Below are 18,377 nucleotides of genomic sequence, written 5' to 3' on the forward strand. Positions count from 1 at the left end.
TGCAATTACTGTTTGCCTTCTTGATGGCAATCCCAAAATGCAGGTGGGGTATATTTGCATCTGATGGTGAGCTCTGCTAAGAATTGAGATGCTCATATGCACAGCTCCTTATTATGCGCTGAGGTGAGTCTTAACATAGGCCAGAATCAGGCGTTTAGAACAAAACTGATATCCGAGTAAACCTTACATGAAACCGTTAGTCAAGTGGTTCATGCAGTGGCTGATAGGATCCATGGCAAATGACGGCTAAAACCAAATGCCACCATCTACCATGTGCCCAGGATTAAAAAAAAGCAATCTTTAGCGCCATTGAGTACCAAATATCGCCAGAAAATCCGCAAGAGGAGCCATCGTGGGAATTTTCAGGAGTTTGAAACCGGCCCAGCTGAGCTTCCCGAAAACGTAAAAAGATGTTGATAACGGCGTATGAAAACTAGGGGGGCTGCCTGCATGCAACAAAAGGGTCGACCTGTTTCAGTTCATGGCTCGGGTTTTTAGGGTAAGTTCACACCTCTAATTAGAAGTATCGTGTTACAAGAGGCAGGTGTTTGTTGATAATGTGCATGAATGTTTACCAAGGCAGTTTCGTTTGAAAATTTTCAACTACCCAGTACAAGGCTTAGCAACCAAGCACATCAAATTTTTCTCATGTAAAAACCTTCTTTATAACATTTTATAATCTAGACAATTAGGCAGCATCTGCAAAAATGCTATAAATCGGTTGGGCAATAAGAAATTTTTCTCATGTGTTGACTGAAAACTTATGCCTGCACTCTGGGCATTCATAAAAAACAGTCTGCCCTTCATCAGCTGATCGTAGCTGCAAATTAAGTTTAGAAGAATTGTCAAGAATAATGATGCAAACAAGACATTTCAAATGACTCAGAAAGCAAACAAATATGTAGAAGCTGGCTACTTACCTGTCTGGTATAATATTCAAGCTGGGGATGATGACATTGAGGACATGATTCATTTACCTATAGTAATTGAAAAGAAATCATGGGCTAAGTTTGACGGCTTTGAATGCGAACAATATCAGTTAATAACGTCAACAAATACTCACCACTGCTCTTTGCACCACTGCTTCATCGACCGGAGTTGTTTCAAGAACTACAAAAGGCTCAATCTTCAGCTCCCTTCTAATATCCTGAAAACAAAGGAAAAATACCAAAAAAAACCATCAGAATTAATCTAAGAAAAGGCAAACTCTAAAAATTATCAAAAAAACACTCTCTTTGAACAAAAGCGCAAACAAAATCTTTATCCAGTCTATTGCTGTCATTCCCATGAATAGCTTGCAGCCTTATTTTCCAGGCATAATCCCTGAATCAGATTGACCAACAAAGGATTTTTTTTTTTTTTCCAAAAATCTTTTGAAGGGCGGCAGGACTCTCGAGTACTGACCTCCCTATTTATATACAGCCACATGGATTAACAATTCATGATCTGCTCCTTAATTAATTTTGCAAGTGCAAGGCCAGAGAATAAAGAACCAACGGTGAAGAACCAAGTTAGTACAAACCAGACATTTGACATCAAAGTCAAACACCATAATATGACTATGAGGGTGTAAATTGAGGGAAGTCAACTGCTTTCTGTTATTATAGAAATAAAAAATATGTGCCCCTTCGCTCTTCTCTGATGAGTTCATCTCACAGAGGGAGCCTATAGTTCAATAGTATGAGCATCTCTCCTTATGTCACACACACACAGAGAGAGAACACAGAGAGAGAGAGAGAGTACGGTGACTAGGGTCCAATTTGGAGAGGATGCCAAGGTCACAGTAATGTAGAACTTTTTGTTGCAGAATTATCAAAATATGTATGGTAGGAAGTAGGAACAAGTCCTGTTGCTCGGACAGCAATTTTGTAGCAAAGAATAATTTAACTATCAGCAACTTCTTCACATCAAGCTCCAGTACTGCTTGAGATGTCCATGAAAACTTTAATTTTGAAACTATTGCAAATGTCAGGTATAGTTTGAATTACCAAGAATCCCATACACATAGGATGTCTCAACTGAGGGTATATGTTCAATTATGTACTATCCATTAACTAATATGGTGCCAAGTTTTGACTGAAACCAACTAAAACCAGACCAAATTTAGGGCAATGAAATGATGTATTTTATAACTGGATTTTTTAAATTATATTTTGTGTGGCTTATAATTAGTGTCTATATCAAAACTTGCCTTCTTGCTCCTCCATCTGTACTTTTTCTAAGTTTAGAGGAATCTAGATGGGTTTTCCCCCATCGCAAGAGTTTAAATTGTCTACCCAACAAGGCAGGATATAGCTGTGCCAAATGGTCTTCTACTATTCAAGGAAAATCAATTTCTTGCCGATTGCTCCAGTAGGAACTCAATGCCATATCATAGAGGACTAACATAAGGTTGAGGTGGGTTTCATAAAGTCCATGGATTGTGATAGAATATGAGGGTAAGCCTCGAGGCAATGGTAAGGTTGCTTCACTATGACTTGCATGTCACGAGTTCGATACATAGAAATAACCTCTTTGCATGCAAGGATAAGGTTGACTACATCTCTCTCCGAACCCCAGGCGAGAGCCTTGTGCACTAGACCGCCCTTTAGAGGGCGAGCCTTGACGCAATGGTAAGGCTACTCTATTGTAATATCACTAGTTCGGAACATGAAAATGTCCAATAAGGTTGCATACATCCGACTTACCCCTGTACCCCATAGTTGCAAGAGCCTTGTGCACTGAGACACCTTTCGTACTCAGCCTAAGTTTTGCATATAGCCAGTCCCAAGCCCGGATAAAGGAGGGTTGCGGGAGGTTAACAACCAACGTAAAGCTATAGTCAAATCTTATGAGCATGAATCCTGATCAAAATTTCATCAAGAAAGCCACTAAATATAGATGACACAAGACATGCAGTTTAGGTCAACATCCTAGTGCTGTCTAAAAAAGAGAGGGAGAAAAATAATCAACTAAATTTGAGTTCAAACAATGCATACTTGGATGATTGATAGCTTGAGAACAATTTGACAAGGTGCAGGCCCATATGCATCACATGGATTCATAAGTGTTAGCTGGGTAGCTAATGTAGCAAAGGAAATCTGGAGGCTATGCATGCACTTGGAAAATTCATTAATGCGGATAAAAGGCTCTAAGATAATCATGAAGCTGAGACAATTTTCTGAAAAATGCTAATTAACAGGTAGAATGTGGTACTGTTTTTACAATAAACCTGATTACTCGGTTGTCCTCCTTAAGAATAGTTCACTCATTGAGTAGTAAGGGTAGGATAACAGTTGCTTGAGTAACATTACTGGACTGTTATGCATCCAGGTGAGGATTATGAGTATTGTCAAGATGAATCAACATTTGGTTGGCAATATTATTTCTAGGTGTTATCTCTTTTTCTCTCCCATTTTTGCGGCTTTTGTCTCAATTTCTAAGACACTATCATGAAACATGATCCTATTCTCTACAACTTTGCACAATTTATGACTTAAGGCCACATAGTCAATTTACCTTTAAACTCAAAAGAACGAAATTAATTTTCTGAAATTTCTGTATCCCTTATGGTATCCAAGTTACATATAGCATGCATTAAGTTTAATGCCATGAATAAACTCAATATTGGATTCGTTTGATTTATATGTTAATTAGTGTGTATAATATATATATTTCTTATAGTTTCAAGCACTCCAACATTTTGTATAAATGCTCCCTACTCTCCAAGCTCAAACTTTTCTTTGTTCTCACTTTGTGCAACTATGAGTTAATGCCTTCCTAGCTAGTTCGGTCTAACACAAACTGCTGCTTGTCATAGTAAAACTCATTTCCTTACCTGAAAGAATAAAATGATAGCATTACAAAAAAAACCATCATCTATATAAAATTTGCATTTTTGGCCTCCTGTCAGATTCTTCTAGAAAGCAATATTTGCATCTTGAAGAATCTACGATCACCAGCCTTATTGTGCAAAAAAAAAATACGGCCCAGTGCATGAGACTCCTGCCATTGTGGGGTCCGGAGAGTGTTAATTGTACACAGCCTCAACCCTGCATGTAGAGAGGCTATTTTCGCATTTCGAACCCATGACCTCCATCTCACAATTGAGCAACCTTACTTTTGCGCCATAACTTACCAATCTTATGGCAACAACCAGCAAATTACAAGCCAACAAATTGAATTAAGAGGCAGAACGACTTTGTAGATGAGGTAGATGGTTGTTATGAACTAAGAGATCCAATCTCAATATTCTCCAATATTCGGTTACTAAATGATTGTTTCATGCACCAATCAAGGATGCTAATTATTACTCAGTGGGTAATATCAACAAGGAGATGTTACAATGGCAAATGAAGGATTTGATTATATGACGACAATGCATACCTCGGCTATGATAATGTATTGTGCTTCCCTCCCTTCAATATCTAGAAAAAAAAAAAAGCAATCTTCTAATTAGAAGTGTCCATATAGTAAGACTAAAAAAGGAGTATCTTCAAAATTTTTAATTTCATATGGCCAAAGAACATCGGAAAGTAGTCGATAAGCATAACAAAAGATATACAGTAGTAGGAAGCATGGTGACAAAAGAAACCTAAAAATATATTAGAGGAGTTTATATGAAAGAAATGACTAGATGATGAAGTTTGCCATCAAAGAATTTATTAGAGGAGTTGTAGAAGTTACAAAACTTAAGGATAAAGTGATGAAAAATCAATTGAGATAGTATGGACATGTGCAACGAAGATCTGAAGAGGCTCTAGTAAGGAGAGATACCTTAATTTGTGTTGAAGATGAATAAAAAGAGGGTAAGAGCTAAGGGTAACATGGATGAAGGATGTAAGGAATGACACCGAGAAACTTGGAATAACATTAGAGCCTTTGGCCCTAAATAAGAATGCTTGGTGAACGAGAATCCATACAACTAAGCCCCTAACAGTTGGAAAAAGGCTTGATGATTGTGACTATAATTATGATTATGCAACCTGTTCCGAGATCCTCATTGAAAGTAAACATGGCATGGTATTTGCTTCTCCCATAGAAGCAACATATAGAAAAAGCATTGACTTGGAACCTTTGTGATGGGTCGTCATCACATGGTGAACGAATAAATTTTTATTGAATGAATGATTTTGTTATAGATAGGAATGAACTACGTTTCTCTCAAGACAAGAGTGTTATCTACTTATTTCAAGTCCACGATCAATAATTGGGCATACAAATCAAAGATCCATATCGTTAATCATAATCTATACCACTAAAAATATCTCAAAATCAAAAATTATATATTTTCATGATCTCTAACCTATGCATCAAGTGAACACAGAACTAGATGATTTTTATTATGCTAATATGTTAAAATACATTATGGGCCATTTAAACTTATCGATCATGATCTATACATGTTAAAACATATGTACATTAAAAATCAATAGATTTAATACTTAGATCTTTAAACAATATAGTCTGCTATCATTTTAATTATATATTTGTACATCCACTTAATTCATAGGTTAGAGAGTAGTAAAACATGCGATTTTTGGTTTATAGGCTTTTTTGTGGTGCATATCACAAACAATATGTAGATCCTTGATTTGGATGTCCATTATTGATTTTGGAGATCAAAGAAGTACATACCTTCATCTTGAGAAGAGCAAACTCTATCTCACACACACATACATAGAGAGCGAAAGCTCAAATTTCTAAAATCCTAAAAAGCGGACAAATAATCATCATTCTGATACAATTTGTGAACACATAAGAGTAAGAAGACAGCTTTACCAAGGATAAACCTTCTTGAAGATGAAGATGAGATGGCACCACTTTGTAAGTTATCAAATGAGTTGTCCAACTCATCAAGAACCACATGAATTAAAATATATATGACAAGATATGGCCCCTTTTGGAGTTATGGTCAATACAACTAAAGACTACAATTTTGTCTGCGACACAAGTTATCAATCTTGGATCAGTTCTTAGGTCTTTTTCCTTTGAATATTTTTCAGCAAAATTTTGCTTTTGAAACAGACAAACAAGATTTACAATGGATGGCTGTAAATTTCAGGTTTTGGTTAAAAAAATACTATTTACAATATATAGCAGCATTAATTTTAGAATTTTTTCTGTTTTCTTTTCTGATACACATATTGAGCCATAAATCTAAATCTGAGTATCAAGAGTTCTTGATTTTAATTAATTTTTGAAAGCTTAGTCTTTCTTTTTAATTCAATCCACCCTTCTCTAAAACACATATCACCGTATTCCAAAGGAGTGCCTGCATCACCTACATTAATGCAGGAGGAATTTTCAAGAGGACATCTCTGCATGAAACGCTGTGCGCTTTCCAACAAATATATCGTGGGCGTGTCTACGGAAGAAAAGGACGTCAGTTGCTGCAGGTAAAATCGGGCACCCTTCAGTAAACAAAGATGCCAGATAAACCAAGACCATCAAATCGCAATTCCACCCGCTTGCAGAAAATCAAACCACAAGAACAAGACCTTTGGTTTCTACAAAATTTCAGAAGTCTAAAACCCTAGAAAAGATCACGTCTACGATTCGACCATATAAAGCAGTTCGATGACACCGTTAAATTCAGACGACGATGACGATGTAGATGATGCCTCGATCAAGAAACGATCCCCTCAAATCCTAATAATAGGAAGAGCAAGGCCATCACATATAGGAGGAGGAGCGGAGGAGGCGATGGTACCTTTGGCCGCGCGCTTGAAGCCGCAGAGAGGGCACTCGGCGAAGTCCAGCGAGTCGAAGGAGAGAAGCGTCCCGCACATGCCGCAGAACAAGAAATCGCGGGCCTCGCAGAACGCCATCCCCTGCCGTTCCGACGACGGCCGCCTGGCGGAGAGCGGCGGGAGGGAGAGAGAAAGAGAGAAGAAACTAGAAAGGGTTTCGGTCCACCGCCCCGCCGAACCTGCACGGACGAGTGAGGTTCTCGACTCATCAACATCGACGGACCCGAAACTCAAATCCATCCAAATTCCAATTCGATCCAAGTTATCAGGCCCATCATGCAAGCTTTAAGCAGCATGGGTAGCGTCGTAAGGCGGCTTGCGCAACCAACGAAGTCCATGCACATAGGCCCAATCCAGCCCGAACATAACACACGTCGCTGCATACCTCATTCTTCTGGCTTGCAAAAACTCGTGACTTTGATCCGCAAATAATTATTTTTTTTAGATTTTTTTTGCATAAATATTTTTTTAAGAATTTAAATTTGCATAAATACCCTCTAAAAATACTCCTAATATAACGATTCTTCTAATGCCATTAATAAAAACAATAAATTATTTTAATAAATAAATAAATAAATTTTTTAAATTATTTTTTTGTCCTCCACTGCGATCATCTTATAAATGTTTTTTTTTTTTTTTTACACATCTATCCATTAAAGATACTTTAGTCATTTTAATTTGAAAATAGTTAATTTTTTAACGGCATTAGATGACGTAGGTATACATACAAAAATAAGAAAAAAAAGGATAGAATAACAAAACAAGTATTTTATGCAAGTATACATGCAAATATTAATTTTGGAAAGATATTCAGACAAAATTCGATATTTAGGAAGGTATTCATGCAAAAAAAAAAAAAAAGGCTAAAAACGATTGATTCATATATTTCTAGCATGAATACAGCCAATTAAATCAAAAAATAACAAATTCCAAAGCAACTCTCCTTTCTCAACCCACAGGATGCCTCTGGAGTGACTAGCCACATATGAAACCATCCAGTCCGCAATCCGTTTACCTATCTGAAAACATGCTTGGTCTGTCTGCAAATATTTGTTAAGCAAAAACGCTATAAAATGCTCGAGGACACCACCCCTTCTATTGACCGCTGGACCAGACAACCAAAGCGATATGAGCATCTGAGATAAGAAAAAGGGATGACAACTTGCACACGCTTTACAGAGCACGAAGTATTCACCTGCATTACTCCCTCAATAGTGCTTTCACCTAGTCTGACTATTATATTGGTGTTAACACGTAATTTTTGATTCTCCAACTATCGCTCGGCATTTTGACAATAGGTTAAATGAGTTAAATTATCAAGACAATTTACACGACAAGAAGAACAAGAACAAAAATTTTGATGTCAGACCATTCGCAAAGGCCACAGAAGTGCCTGTAACTTAATCCTTGCTTCGAATAGTAAATGTGCTCAACTTTCTAAACTCAGCTTATTCTGTAGTTTTTTAGTATTAAAAGAAGTTCATAGTTTGCTCAGCTAATCTATAAAGGAATGCTATATTCAGCAGTAAACAAGCAAATCCTGAAAATATCTGACTCACTAATTTGCCCCTTTATTTGGCATCCATACCAGAGGAGTGATGTCATGACGCATGCAAGATCTGAATCTCTTAACACCTTTCTGTAGTCATAAAAGGCATAAAGAAAAAATGGAACGAAACCTAACCTGAACTCTTAAAATGGGATGCTATCATGATTTTTAAAGTGATCTTCCGCATGTTACCGATATGGCAATGGCAGTTGGTCTCTATCCTTCGATGATGCAATAATTGCCTGCAAGAGAAATATGTGCATAAAAACAAAAACCTAGGACGGGATAATGTACTAAATTTCCATGCATTAAAGGTCTGTGGTTGCTATTGGGGAACTATGCCTATGTTGAATTTGGTAGCAAGTTCAGGGGACAACTATCTCATTCCAAAAGACTCGAGGGATTTTAACATACACTCAAATCAAAGCAAACTTTATGATCTCAAATCACTGGATTTATTCGGCATTCAAATGATCATTCCCATGGTCGGCAAAGAATTACAGCTAAAGCTTGAAAAACTGCTGCTGCATCTCGATTGGATTCTGTCAGCACCTCAAACTGCCGGAATCAAACATCTATAGAACAAGACCATGGAAGAAAAACCTGATTTTAAGAATTAGAACCTAAGACCACATAATTTAGACCAAAAAATAGGACAGCATTTTCAAATTGAATCATGCTAAGTTATAAGAAATAACAATGATAAACAAAAGATAGGGACATTCTACAACTTAAAATTGCATGTTGTCCGGATGTAAGCCGACAATAAATCATCAAAATGGTTTTTCTTGCAAGGAAAAAGCTGCTATGCCACGGAAATTGCATAAGAAAAAGGACTTGAGATTCTCTGTTGCTTGGCAGATTAGATAATAACAAAATAAAAGATCTTTGATGATCAAATGCTTAAAGTGAAGGTATTTGGCCTCATTTGTACTGATATCAAGAGTTGAATGAATTGCTGCAATCTTAGCATTATAGATTCAGAATGTCTACATTTTACCAAGTCACCAATGTTATTAATCCCAAGGATAATATTACCATCATTCTAAATTGGGAAACTTGAATTGGTTGGATTAAAAACAATTCTAATTTGAAAGATCTATTATAGAGCATATACTTGTATTTTCCATCGAGGTATAACAAAACAAAAACAACCAAAGATAAAAAAAATTGCATCATGTCAACAAAATTGAAAAAAAAATCCTCAATTGCAATTTACAAATCTAACTCTGTCATGTATGTTTCTACAAATAATAGATTCGAGATATAGAACTAACTTTTGCGAATAGGGTTAGTCAAGACCAGACTGCTCTATATTATTCCAGCTAACCATTATAAAGATTTTATTTCCTATCAAGTGCTCCATGGTGTGCATGAAGCTAAACTACCATTGAAGAACAATGATAATCAGAAAAAGCAGGATTGTAAACATGTTGCTTGTAAAAAGAATGAATAACAAATAAAATATGATGGACGCCAAAAAAATAAAATATGACCATAATTATATGTATTGTGTTTGAACAACATTCTTGCCTGCGTCAGAACAATCCAACCATCATTAAAAATTCCGACGATAATAAGTCTTGTGTGCATGATAAAAATCAAATAACAAAGTTAAATCAAATACAACTTATTGCAGCTTCACAAGTTCAGTAGTACAGATGTTGAAATGACAATATTTCTAGGTGTGGTAATGAGCGTTAGAGTCACTCTGCAAATATATCAATTATCAATGGTGTCTAGGCACATGCTGCTGCTAAAATCCCCTATATCCTACCAAAATTGCTAAAGAAAAACTCTAAGATAATCATAGAGAAAGAAATTGCCAAGATAACATAGGCTACAAAAGAAAGTTAAGATGCTTCGGCTCATTAACTTTCAAAAAGTCCGAAATGTCAATATATCAATCACTTTGAGAATGAAAGTACTAAAGACATCCACAGAATACAAATGAAGGTTGAGATGTTTTAGCTCATTAAATTTAAAAAAGTCTAGAATGTCAATATAGCAATCACTTTGAGAATAAACATACTAAAGACATTCCACTGAGAATTCTTTACTCATGTTACCACATGCTTGACTAGTACAGTACGCGGGACATGGATTTGGCACAAACTACTCCAAGGAATGATTCCTAGAACTGATTTCAGTAATATTCAAAGTTCCTTGCCGTCTCTGTGTCAAATTTTCTTTCTTCTTTTCTGTTCCTTCTCTATTGCTTAAATCTCAGCTCCGACCATCTTTATCTAAAGCCCCAAAACCATCTCTAAGCCAAAAAATAATCTTATAGTATAAACGATATATTTGACTTCACAAGTTCACATATTTGATGGTTTCATGAATTATATCCATGATACACTGCATTATCCCTAAAATATCCTTCACAAATCATACATTGCTATGTCGAAGTCAAGTACTTACCAGCAGAGAAAGTGGTTTTCAATTAGCTTAAAACTCTACAGAGTATTTTATTATCCATCAACAAAAGCATGTGCACCTATTTTCTACATGTTCCTGTGCAACTAACAATTACATAACAAATAATAAAACATGTGAAAGCAAGGAACCATTTAAAGATGATTTATACGCTTGCAATCATTCAAGGTATAATGTGCAATAAGGAACATAAACATATCGCTTGGACTGGGATCCACAATCCACATAAAACATTAACTTGATTTATCTTCAATTTTTTCCCCTTTCTTTTTAATATGCATTCATATAATTTGGATATAGGACATCCTTGAGAAGACAACCTACACATGTGAATTAATAAAGAAGGTACCTAAAAGCAACAAACAGACCACCTATGATGCAAGGGCAAAAGTTCCATACGATGGAAGAATTTTAAGGATGAGCTGAAATAAGAAGCACTTAACCATAAATTCAGCTAAGTATATTTTAAAGACTTTGAGGTTCAGAAGTTACCGCAGCGAAAAGCAAATTTATCTTTCACTCCAATTCACTCAAATGTGAAGAAACCAGTTGCTGGGTGCTGTAACCACATCTTTCTGTCCTTTCAGCTGATTGAAGATACACTCCAGGAGCTTTGACAGATAGGACGCCCTGGTTTATTTCAAATTTGACTGAAAGAAGGCTGTTTGGGTCCAGGTCCATGAAAGGAAAGGTCAAAGGTTCAAGTTCCCAGGTCCAGCTGAGGATGTAGAATGTTAGTACAGGTGGCTGTTTTTTACAGCCTGACGGAGAAAAAGAAAAGTCCAGTGGTATAAAAATGGGCAGCTGGGTAAAAAGAAGGGCTGGTAAGAACTGTTTTAGCAGCAAGTTCAGCGCTTTGGCTCGAAGATAAGGAAAAAAGAGGTTGATGTGGTGACAATTAGAATCCCAAATGCAGGTTACCTCAACTGATCTCTGCAACCGATCAAAATTGCAGCTGGTTGGCCTTCTGCACCAGAAAGGCAGCAAGATGGAAACTGGGGCTGTTGTTTTGGGTTACTTCAAAGCTGTGGCACGGACTGATTCCTGAGGCTGTTCAGGTCAGGTATATAGTAGAAAATTAAGTGACAAAGGAAGAAAAGCCAACATAATAATGTTAAATCTTATTACCTGCAGGACTGCAGCTAAAATTGTAATGATATTCTAGTAATAAATCCAAAGGGCGGGCAACAGTCTTCACATGACAATTAGACACAATTCAACATTGGATAACACACAAGAGAAAATAAATGATAGAACAAAAGATTCGACCTGCCCTAGGGCGGTAAGCAAAGAATGCAAATTTGAGATATTGGATTTCTGGTTAAGTTAAAATGATACTATGATAATTATTAAAATAAAATTATATTAATCACATAATAATTTTTAAAGACGATGCATCCAATAAGTTTCTTGGAAACATACCACAGAATGAGTGCACAATCTACTAACATAATTTTTTACATGCATATAAGGAATCTACAAGACATGACTAGCTATTGTATCTTCTAGCAAAGCTAAACAAGCAAGGAAGCTACAGCAGTATCCAGTTGGGAGATATAATCATAACCAATCAAGCATTAAAGCCGCTGGACATTACCAATTAAGAATTTCAAGGATAGAAAATTAATTCTCTCCAAAAATAGCAATGACCACAAGTAGGTTGAACACCATTATCAGTATGTCCACAGCAGCTATTTTAGCACAATCTCTCTGAACTGTGCTTACCATAAGCAATCTCACTTAACTATATACATTACATGCTTAAATATATGAACAGATTCCACTCAGATGTGAAGTCAAATACCACAGATCCCAACTTATTCATCCATCTGATATTTGAGTAGCATATGCAGCCTGCTTCCATCTACAACTACCGTGGCTCCAACTTCACTCAAATTCACCAAAGTGAAATTCTAAGTAACTAAACCAATTTCAGCCAACATCCATGGCTCACAAAAGTAAATATAGCATATAAGAATGCAGGCAATTTTTTTTTTTTCTAAGAAACATCATGCCTCACAGACATCATTTTAAATTAGCATCTTTAGCTCCAACATAAACAGAATTCATCAGTACGGTAGCTACAATTGGAGCAAGTAATCATCTTAATTAAGAAAGAAAAGATCATAGATAGAAAACAGACTCCTTACAAGGAAGGTAAAGGTCAGAAGACTCAGAACTCAGAACACTAATTACCAATTTTCAATCAGAACATCATCTTTGCTTCACATACATGCAAATCACAAACCCAACCATCCCTCCGAGGACCCTTCAAGCACAAACACTCCCATGTCTGCCGCCAATTTACCTTTTTCTCCCAAGTAAAACACCAAAAGTTCCAAACTTGGTACCATTTCCCCCTCGATCACCCTCCCAGAAAGCCTCATACAAACCCGACTTCGGCAAACTGGGGCCTTACCTTGGGCGGCCGGCCGCGGGGCCTCTTGGTGCCGGCGGCGGCCGAGGCGCCTCCAGGATTCTTGGGGGGGCGACCGCGGGGGCGGGCGACCTTTACGGGGGCGGAGGGGTCGACGGGCTTCGGGGGTCGGCCGCGGGGGCGGCGGGGACCTGCGGGGGAGAGGGGGAGCTTTGGCTTGGGGGGACGGCCGCGGCCGCGCTTGGGGGGTGGCGGGGCGTCGGGGCCGGCGCGGAGGTAGCAGTTGTTGCCGAAGACGAGCTCGCCGGCCTCCGTCATGCGGGCAAGGTGCCCCGCCAGCAGCGACGCGTGCGACGGCGGCAGCTGCCCCCCGTGCGCCGCCTCGATGTGCTTCGATATCGCCGACTTGCTCGACCCGCTCTTCTCGTCCAGCGCCGAGATCGCCGTCAAAATCATCTGAAGCATAAAAAAAGGTGGATGAAATCTATAAACCAAGAAGGAGAGGTGAATTAGGGTTTGGCATTTTTTATGAAGTTTTGGGCTGACCTCGGGGTAGGGGGGGAAGGAGGGGAGCTTGGGATCTTCGTCAGGGGCCATGAGAGAGACAGAGACCGAGAGGGGGGGAAAGGGAGAGAGGCGGTGTGGTGGGTTTGGGTTGGGATGCGAGGAAACGAGGAAGGGGTTAATTAAAGGTTGAGTGGATCAGTGGAGAGGTTAAAGATGGGTTTTGGGAAAGAACGCGGTTCGCCTCGCCGGCACCTGCGACCGCCGACAGGATCTAGCTTGTCCTTGCGAGTCAACGCTTGGCTGGATTTGCCAGTGGACGGACGGCCGTGTAAGATTGGCCAGATCTGGATCAAAGCCGAGGTCCGAGTTTTTGGACCGGAAAGGTTTTCTCTTTTCTGGATGGATTCAAGGTCAGGTCAAGTTGGGATCCGGTCGCAGGTCTCATGTACTGCGTAGCATTCAGCGTCCATGTCAGGCATCAGTCCAGGGAAATTTAGAGATCCAAATCAAGGCCATAAAAGCTGCTGTGATCTGGATTTGGACCCTTGCGTTTGCAGCAGGTTGTAGAACAGTGTGGGCATTTGTCAGGACTGCTTCAGGCACAACACCAGGTGGCAAGCTGATCGTAGAATCCTGTCAGATAGAGTGGATTTTGGTCTCTCCAGTTTACGAACAGCCTGTTTCAACCAGCCACCTGGATTCTAAGCCAAAATGTGCATCTCAAATTGCTTCCGTATTTTTTTCTTTTTCTTTTTGAGAAACCGGGAATCCGTCCAATTCATTGAGATGAATACAAACAGTAAGGGGTGTGCAGAAAACAGCAAGCTCTCAGTCATCTGTTATCACATGATGAGTTTGGTATAAGAAAGGGAGTGAGATGAGAGAGAGTTGAAGGGGAGTTTATGTGCATCAGTCCTTCCACTCAAATTGCTTACCCTTGTCTTGACTGGAACGAGAAGAAAGAGTTTAAGAGTCCTCTGCTTTAGATTTGCTTGGATGATTGGATAATCTCCAAGTGTTTCTATTTTCAGCTACAAAAAGTTGCGTGATGCTTAAGAAGAGTGGAATCTAACAGTGCCAAAGATTTTTTTTTTCCCCCGAGACTGTATTTCTCGGTGAGCCGTCCATCCATTCCTAAATATTGCATTATGGAATGCTACAATATGGAGAAATCTTGTCCACCTACATGTAAGCATTATGATGAAAATAACACAAGCATTGCCTATTAGATTTTTCCCCATTATGTGTGTGAGGACCCATGCGGGCGTGTGTTTAGTCCCACATCGATTATTCGCCGAAAAAATTTTGGATACTTATATAGGACTAAGGAACCAAAAAAATTCTTCCAGCTAGTCTTTTTAGACTAGATCTTGTATTATTGCAAATGGTATTAAAGTGGATCTAATCTATAACCTATGTGAACTAAGGAACACTGCAGCACAGGTTCATAGAGACTGACTGCGAGCCAATTGTAGTGCTTATGATTAGATTTAAACTCTTATCCCGATGAGGTCGTCAAGGTTTGAACGGAAAAAGTATGTGTCGACTTATGCGGGCGTGTGTTTAGTCTCACATCGGTTATTATCCGAGCAGATCTTAAGTACTTATATTGCTCCTAGAAATCTAGAAAAGCATTCACAAATGCATGCCTCAATTTCTTCCTATGCTTGCCCATTCATAACAAACAAAACCCTACGTGTTATATACACATGAACTTTAGAAAGGAGTATAGTTGTCAAATTTACTCCAAGACATTCTTGATTAACGGTTCGCGGACATACACTGAATTCTCCCTTCCATGGATAACCACCTGCATTGCAAGCGCCATCACTAGCCCAAAAATAGCAGAAATAGCAAACGACATCCTCCTAAGAGGTTTTTTTTTAAAAAAAAAAATTGCTTTCACTCTATTCTTCATCTCCACATGATAAGAACTTGGTTTATACTAAGAGGAGTGCAAGCCAATTTCCGAGTATTAAATGGTGGAACATTTGAACTCTATGATGCCTGTATCTCGGTGACAGTAGATTGGCTGGGTCCATCATGAGCACCCTCTTCTTTGCGACAAACTCACCCACTACCAAACGCGCAAAAACAGTTGATACAACTAGGTGACCAGATCACAAAATAACATAAAATAAATTTCATTCATTCCAATCTTTGGAAGAATATACCAAGTAAAATGCTCTCGTTTTTATTGTTTTCATTAGGTGGTAATGGAAACGAATTGAAATGAATGCAGGAGCCTCTTTTACAGAATAATATAAAAGAATTACAGAACAGTCTGGAATATATCAATTCAAGAAATAATTTAGTCTTTTGCATCAATTGCATGTCAGCCCGAAGTAGATAGGTTAGTTATACCTAACTCATGAGAAAAACAACTCTATGAAGTTGGCACATCATCGTCGGGACCTGGAATCAAGTGAGGACCTGATTTTAAAAACCTTGGATATATATTTTACATAAGAAAAAGAACCTTGGATGGAAGGGGTTCTCCGACAACATCCTCCTAAATGACTAGCATCTGATTCATGCCATATATTCGCAAGCGCTTCGAAACTCTCGTCTCCAAAACACTCGGATGGCACGAATCAGTGCAGTTGCCAACAATTGCCGGTGCTAGCTCAGTTGGCTACTCGCCCTTGGGAGAAAGTTTGGGATTCAAATCCTATATATTTCTAAAAATTATATCAAGCATAGTTGTAACAACCCAGAACCTCACCCAAAATGGCTAGCCGGAAGGTATTATTTGGGTTCCTTGATCCTGTATAAGTACCCAAGATCTACCCAGCGAATAATCGATGTGGGACTAAACACACGCCCGCACAGGTTCTTACATACTCCCCCCGTTCAAGCCCTGACGTCCTTGTCAGGCTAAGAGTTCAAATTCATTCAAATCTAATCACAAACACCACGATCAGTCTGTGGTCAACCCCAATGGATCTGTGCTGCAGTGTCCTCTAGTCCACATAAGTTACGGGCCGGGTCCGCTCGATACCATTTGTAACAACCCAGGACCTCACCCAAAATGGCTAGCCGGAAGGTATTATTTGGGTTCCTTGATCCTGTATAAGTACCCAAGATCTACCCAGCGAATAACCGATGTGGGAGTAAACACACGCCCGCATAGGTCCTCACAATAGTTGTATAATAGCATGACTTTTGATATTTCAATCATGCATGCCCTCTATAGTGTACATCTTTGTTGTAAACTAAAACGCCAGCCGAAAGATATTATTTAGGTTCTGCTCAGTGCATAACCGATGCGGGACTAAATATATATGCGTATGGATCCCCACATACTTCTCCGTTTAAATTATAATATCCTCACTAGACTAAAGATCCAAATTCAATCATAATCACCACGATCAATCCGTGGTCAGCCCCAATTGGCCTACGCTACGATGCCCCTTATTCATATGGCTCATAGGCCGGGTTCATTCTAATACCATTTGCAATAACTCAAGATTTTATCCAAAAAGGCTAGCCAGAAGATATTATTTAGATTTCTTAGCCCTATATAAGTACCCAAGATCCATCCAATGTATAGCCAATATGGGTCTAAATATATATACCCGCATGAATCCTCATAATATTAGTTTGCTCAGCAATATTTTAGTGCCTCATTTTCTATCGAGCATGAGTTATTGCTATCGATTTAACAATGTATTATATTTATTTTTACGGACTACACATGTCTCGGCAAATTATGTTCAAGACAGATATTGTATCGTGAAATTAGCTTGTTGATTTTTCAAAAGGAAGCTGACCATGATATTCCAGAAGAATCTTATTGAGGCTGATTTGCATATCATGCCTGCAATCCTTTTATTTCTTTAAGATGACATGAGTAGACAAACAGCATAAATTTGAAGAGTAGACCAAAAACTACCTCTGTCTCACAATGAAATTTTCAAGTTCTGTTCTGTATCATCATTTCCTCGCAAAGTTCAAGAAATCCAATATGGTAAGGCTTATTTAAGACAAGAAGACACAAGGAGATCAACATGTTTGATCCTAAGCTACCAAAGCACCCCAATTACTAACTGAGATTGTTTCCTGTAAGGTCCACAGACAAAGCCTGAACACAGGTTGCAAAAAATGAAAAAATATAAAGCATCGACGGTATCAAGTTAACCCATAGACTCAATGGGTCATGATATCATCAACCTGCCATCAGTTAGATGACAGAGTTAAAACTTTTTAGGCTCATGATAACAAAAAAAAAAACTTCTATTAGACATCTAACATTGTGTTGCCCATCCCAAGCACGGATAAGAAGGACTAAGGATCTATATCAGGTTGGCAGCCAGACATGTAAACAAGTCAAATTTTTATAAGTTCTATTCAAATATTCACCAACGTTAGCATTTCATATTGCACTTATGAAATGAAGTCCCAGCCAGGAATAGACTTCTGTTAAAAGGCAAAAACGTGAATACCAGCATATTTTGAACTGTTTTGGGATTAAAAACTGCAAATTACATGCCTGAAGCTGAGAGCTGTTAGAAATAAGAAATTGTGAGCGTTTTTATTTTTTGAAAGATATTGTGGAATGCTACCATCAGAGTTAAAGTTAAACCAGATAAGGACTTGTGAGCCTTTATCTTTTTTAGTCTTTCAATTGTTTTAGTTAACTTCTGCCAAAATGAAGCAAGAGATGCATCACTTACTCAAATTGTATCATATACTGACTTCTATTCTATGATGAAATAAAAGAATAAGGAGAGCAAAGCTGTGCTTCAAGTTTATTAGGAATAGTCTCCAATGCCAG

At 38.4% G+C, this 18,377-nt stretch overlaps 2 protein-coding genes across 7 annotated transcripts; both read right to left on the bottom strand.

Annotated features, from left to right (window-relative positions):
- Window positions 1-6: 6 nt before the first annotated feature.
- Window positions 7-12,589, bottom strand: LOC103695639 (DNA-directed RNA polymerase I subunit RPA12-like). 6 transcript variants are annotated; one of them, XM_089930825.1, is made up of 7 exons: window positions 11,638-12,589; window positions 11,209-11,434; window positions 6,692-8,883; window positions 4,366-4,406; window positions 1,064-1,147; window positions 921-977; window positions 7-446 (listed from the first exon to the last, which is right to left on the bottom strand). In XM_089930825.1, the coding sequence occupies exons 3-7, from the start codon at window positions 6,969-6,971 to the stop codon at window positions 363-365; spliced, it is 546 nt and encodes a 181-aa protein (XP_089786951.1). In that variant the 5' UTR covers window positions 6,972-8,883; window positions 11,209-11,434; window positions 11,638-12,589; the 3' UTR covers window positions 7-362. The 6 variants fall into 6 exon arrangements, with proteins under 6 accessions (XP_089786951.1, XP_089786952.1, XP_088578253.2 ...); XM_089930826.1 differs by having other exon boundaries at window positions 6,692-8,522; window positions 8,695-8,883; window positions 11,209-12,589; XM_088722127.2 differs by having other exon boundaries at window positions 6,692-8,522; window positions 11,209-12,589.
- Window positions 12,590-12,803: 214 nt separating this feature from the next.
- Window positions 12,804-13,850, bottom strand: LOC103695622 (HMG-Y-related protein A-like). Its single transcript, XM_008776992.6, has 2 exons — window positions 13,640-13,850; window positions 12,804-13,549 (listed from the first exon to the last, which is right to left on the bottom strand). Exons 1-2 carry the CDS (start codon window positions 13,688-13,690, stop codon window positions 13,100-13,102), a joined length of 501 nt encoding a protein of 166 aa, XP_008775214.4. The 5' UTR covers window positions 13,691-13,850; the 3' UTR covers window positions 12,804-13,099.
- Between the last annotated feature and the right edge of the window lie 4,527 nt (window positions 13,851-18,377).

This window comes from Phoenix dactylifera, chromosome 5, assembly GCF_051530095.1.
Source record: "Phoenix dactylifera cultivar Ajwa chromosome 5, Ajwa_hap1_PhDact_Kaust_v1.1, whole genome shotgun sequence".
Taxonomy (NCBI): domain Eukaryota; kingdom Viridiplantae; phylum Streptophyta; class Magnoliopsida; order Arecales; family Arecaceae; genus Phoenix; species Phoenix dactylifera.

Coding starts and splice junctions, on each gene's coding strand:
- LOC103695622 (XM_008776992.6), bottom strand. CDS start 13,690: ATGGCCCCTGACGAAGATCCCAAGCTCCCCTCCTTCCCCCCCTACCCC. Junction 13,550..13,639: donor CCTTCCCCCCCTACCCCGAG/GTCAGCCCAAAA, acceptor TTTATGCTTCAG/ATGATTTTGACGGCGATCTC.
- LOC103695639 (XM_089930825.1), bottom strand. CDS start 6,971: ATGGATTTGAGTTTCGGGTCCGTCGATGTTGATGAGTCGAGAACCTCA. Junction 4,407..6,691: donor CTTCAAGCGCGCGGCCAAAG/GTACCATCGCCT, acceptor TTTTTTTTCTAG/ATATTGAAGGGAGGGAAGCA. Junction 978..1,063: donor CAGTGGTGCAAAGAGCAGTG/GTGAGTATTTGT, acceptor CAATTACTATAG/GTAAATGAATCATGTCCTCA.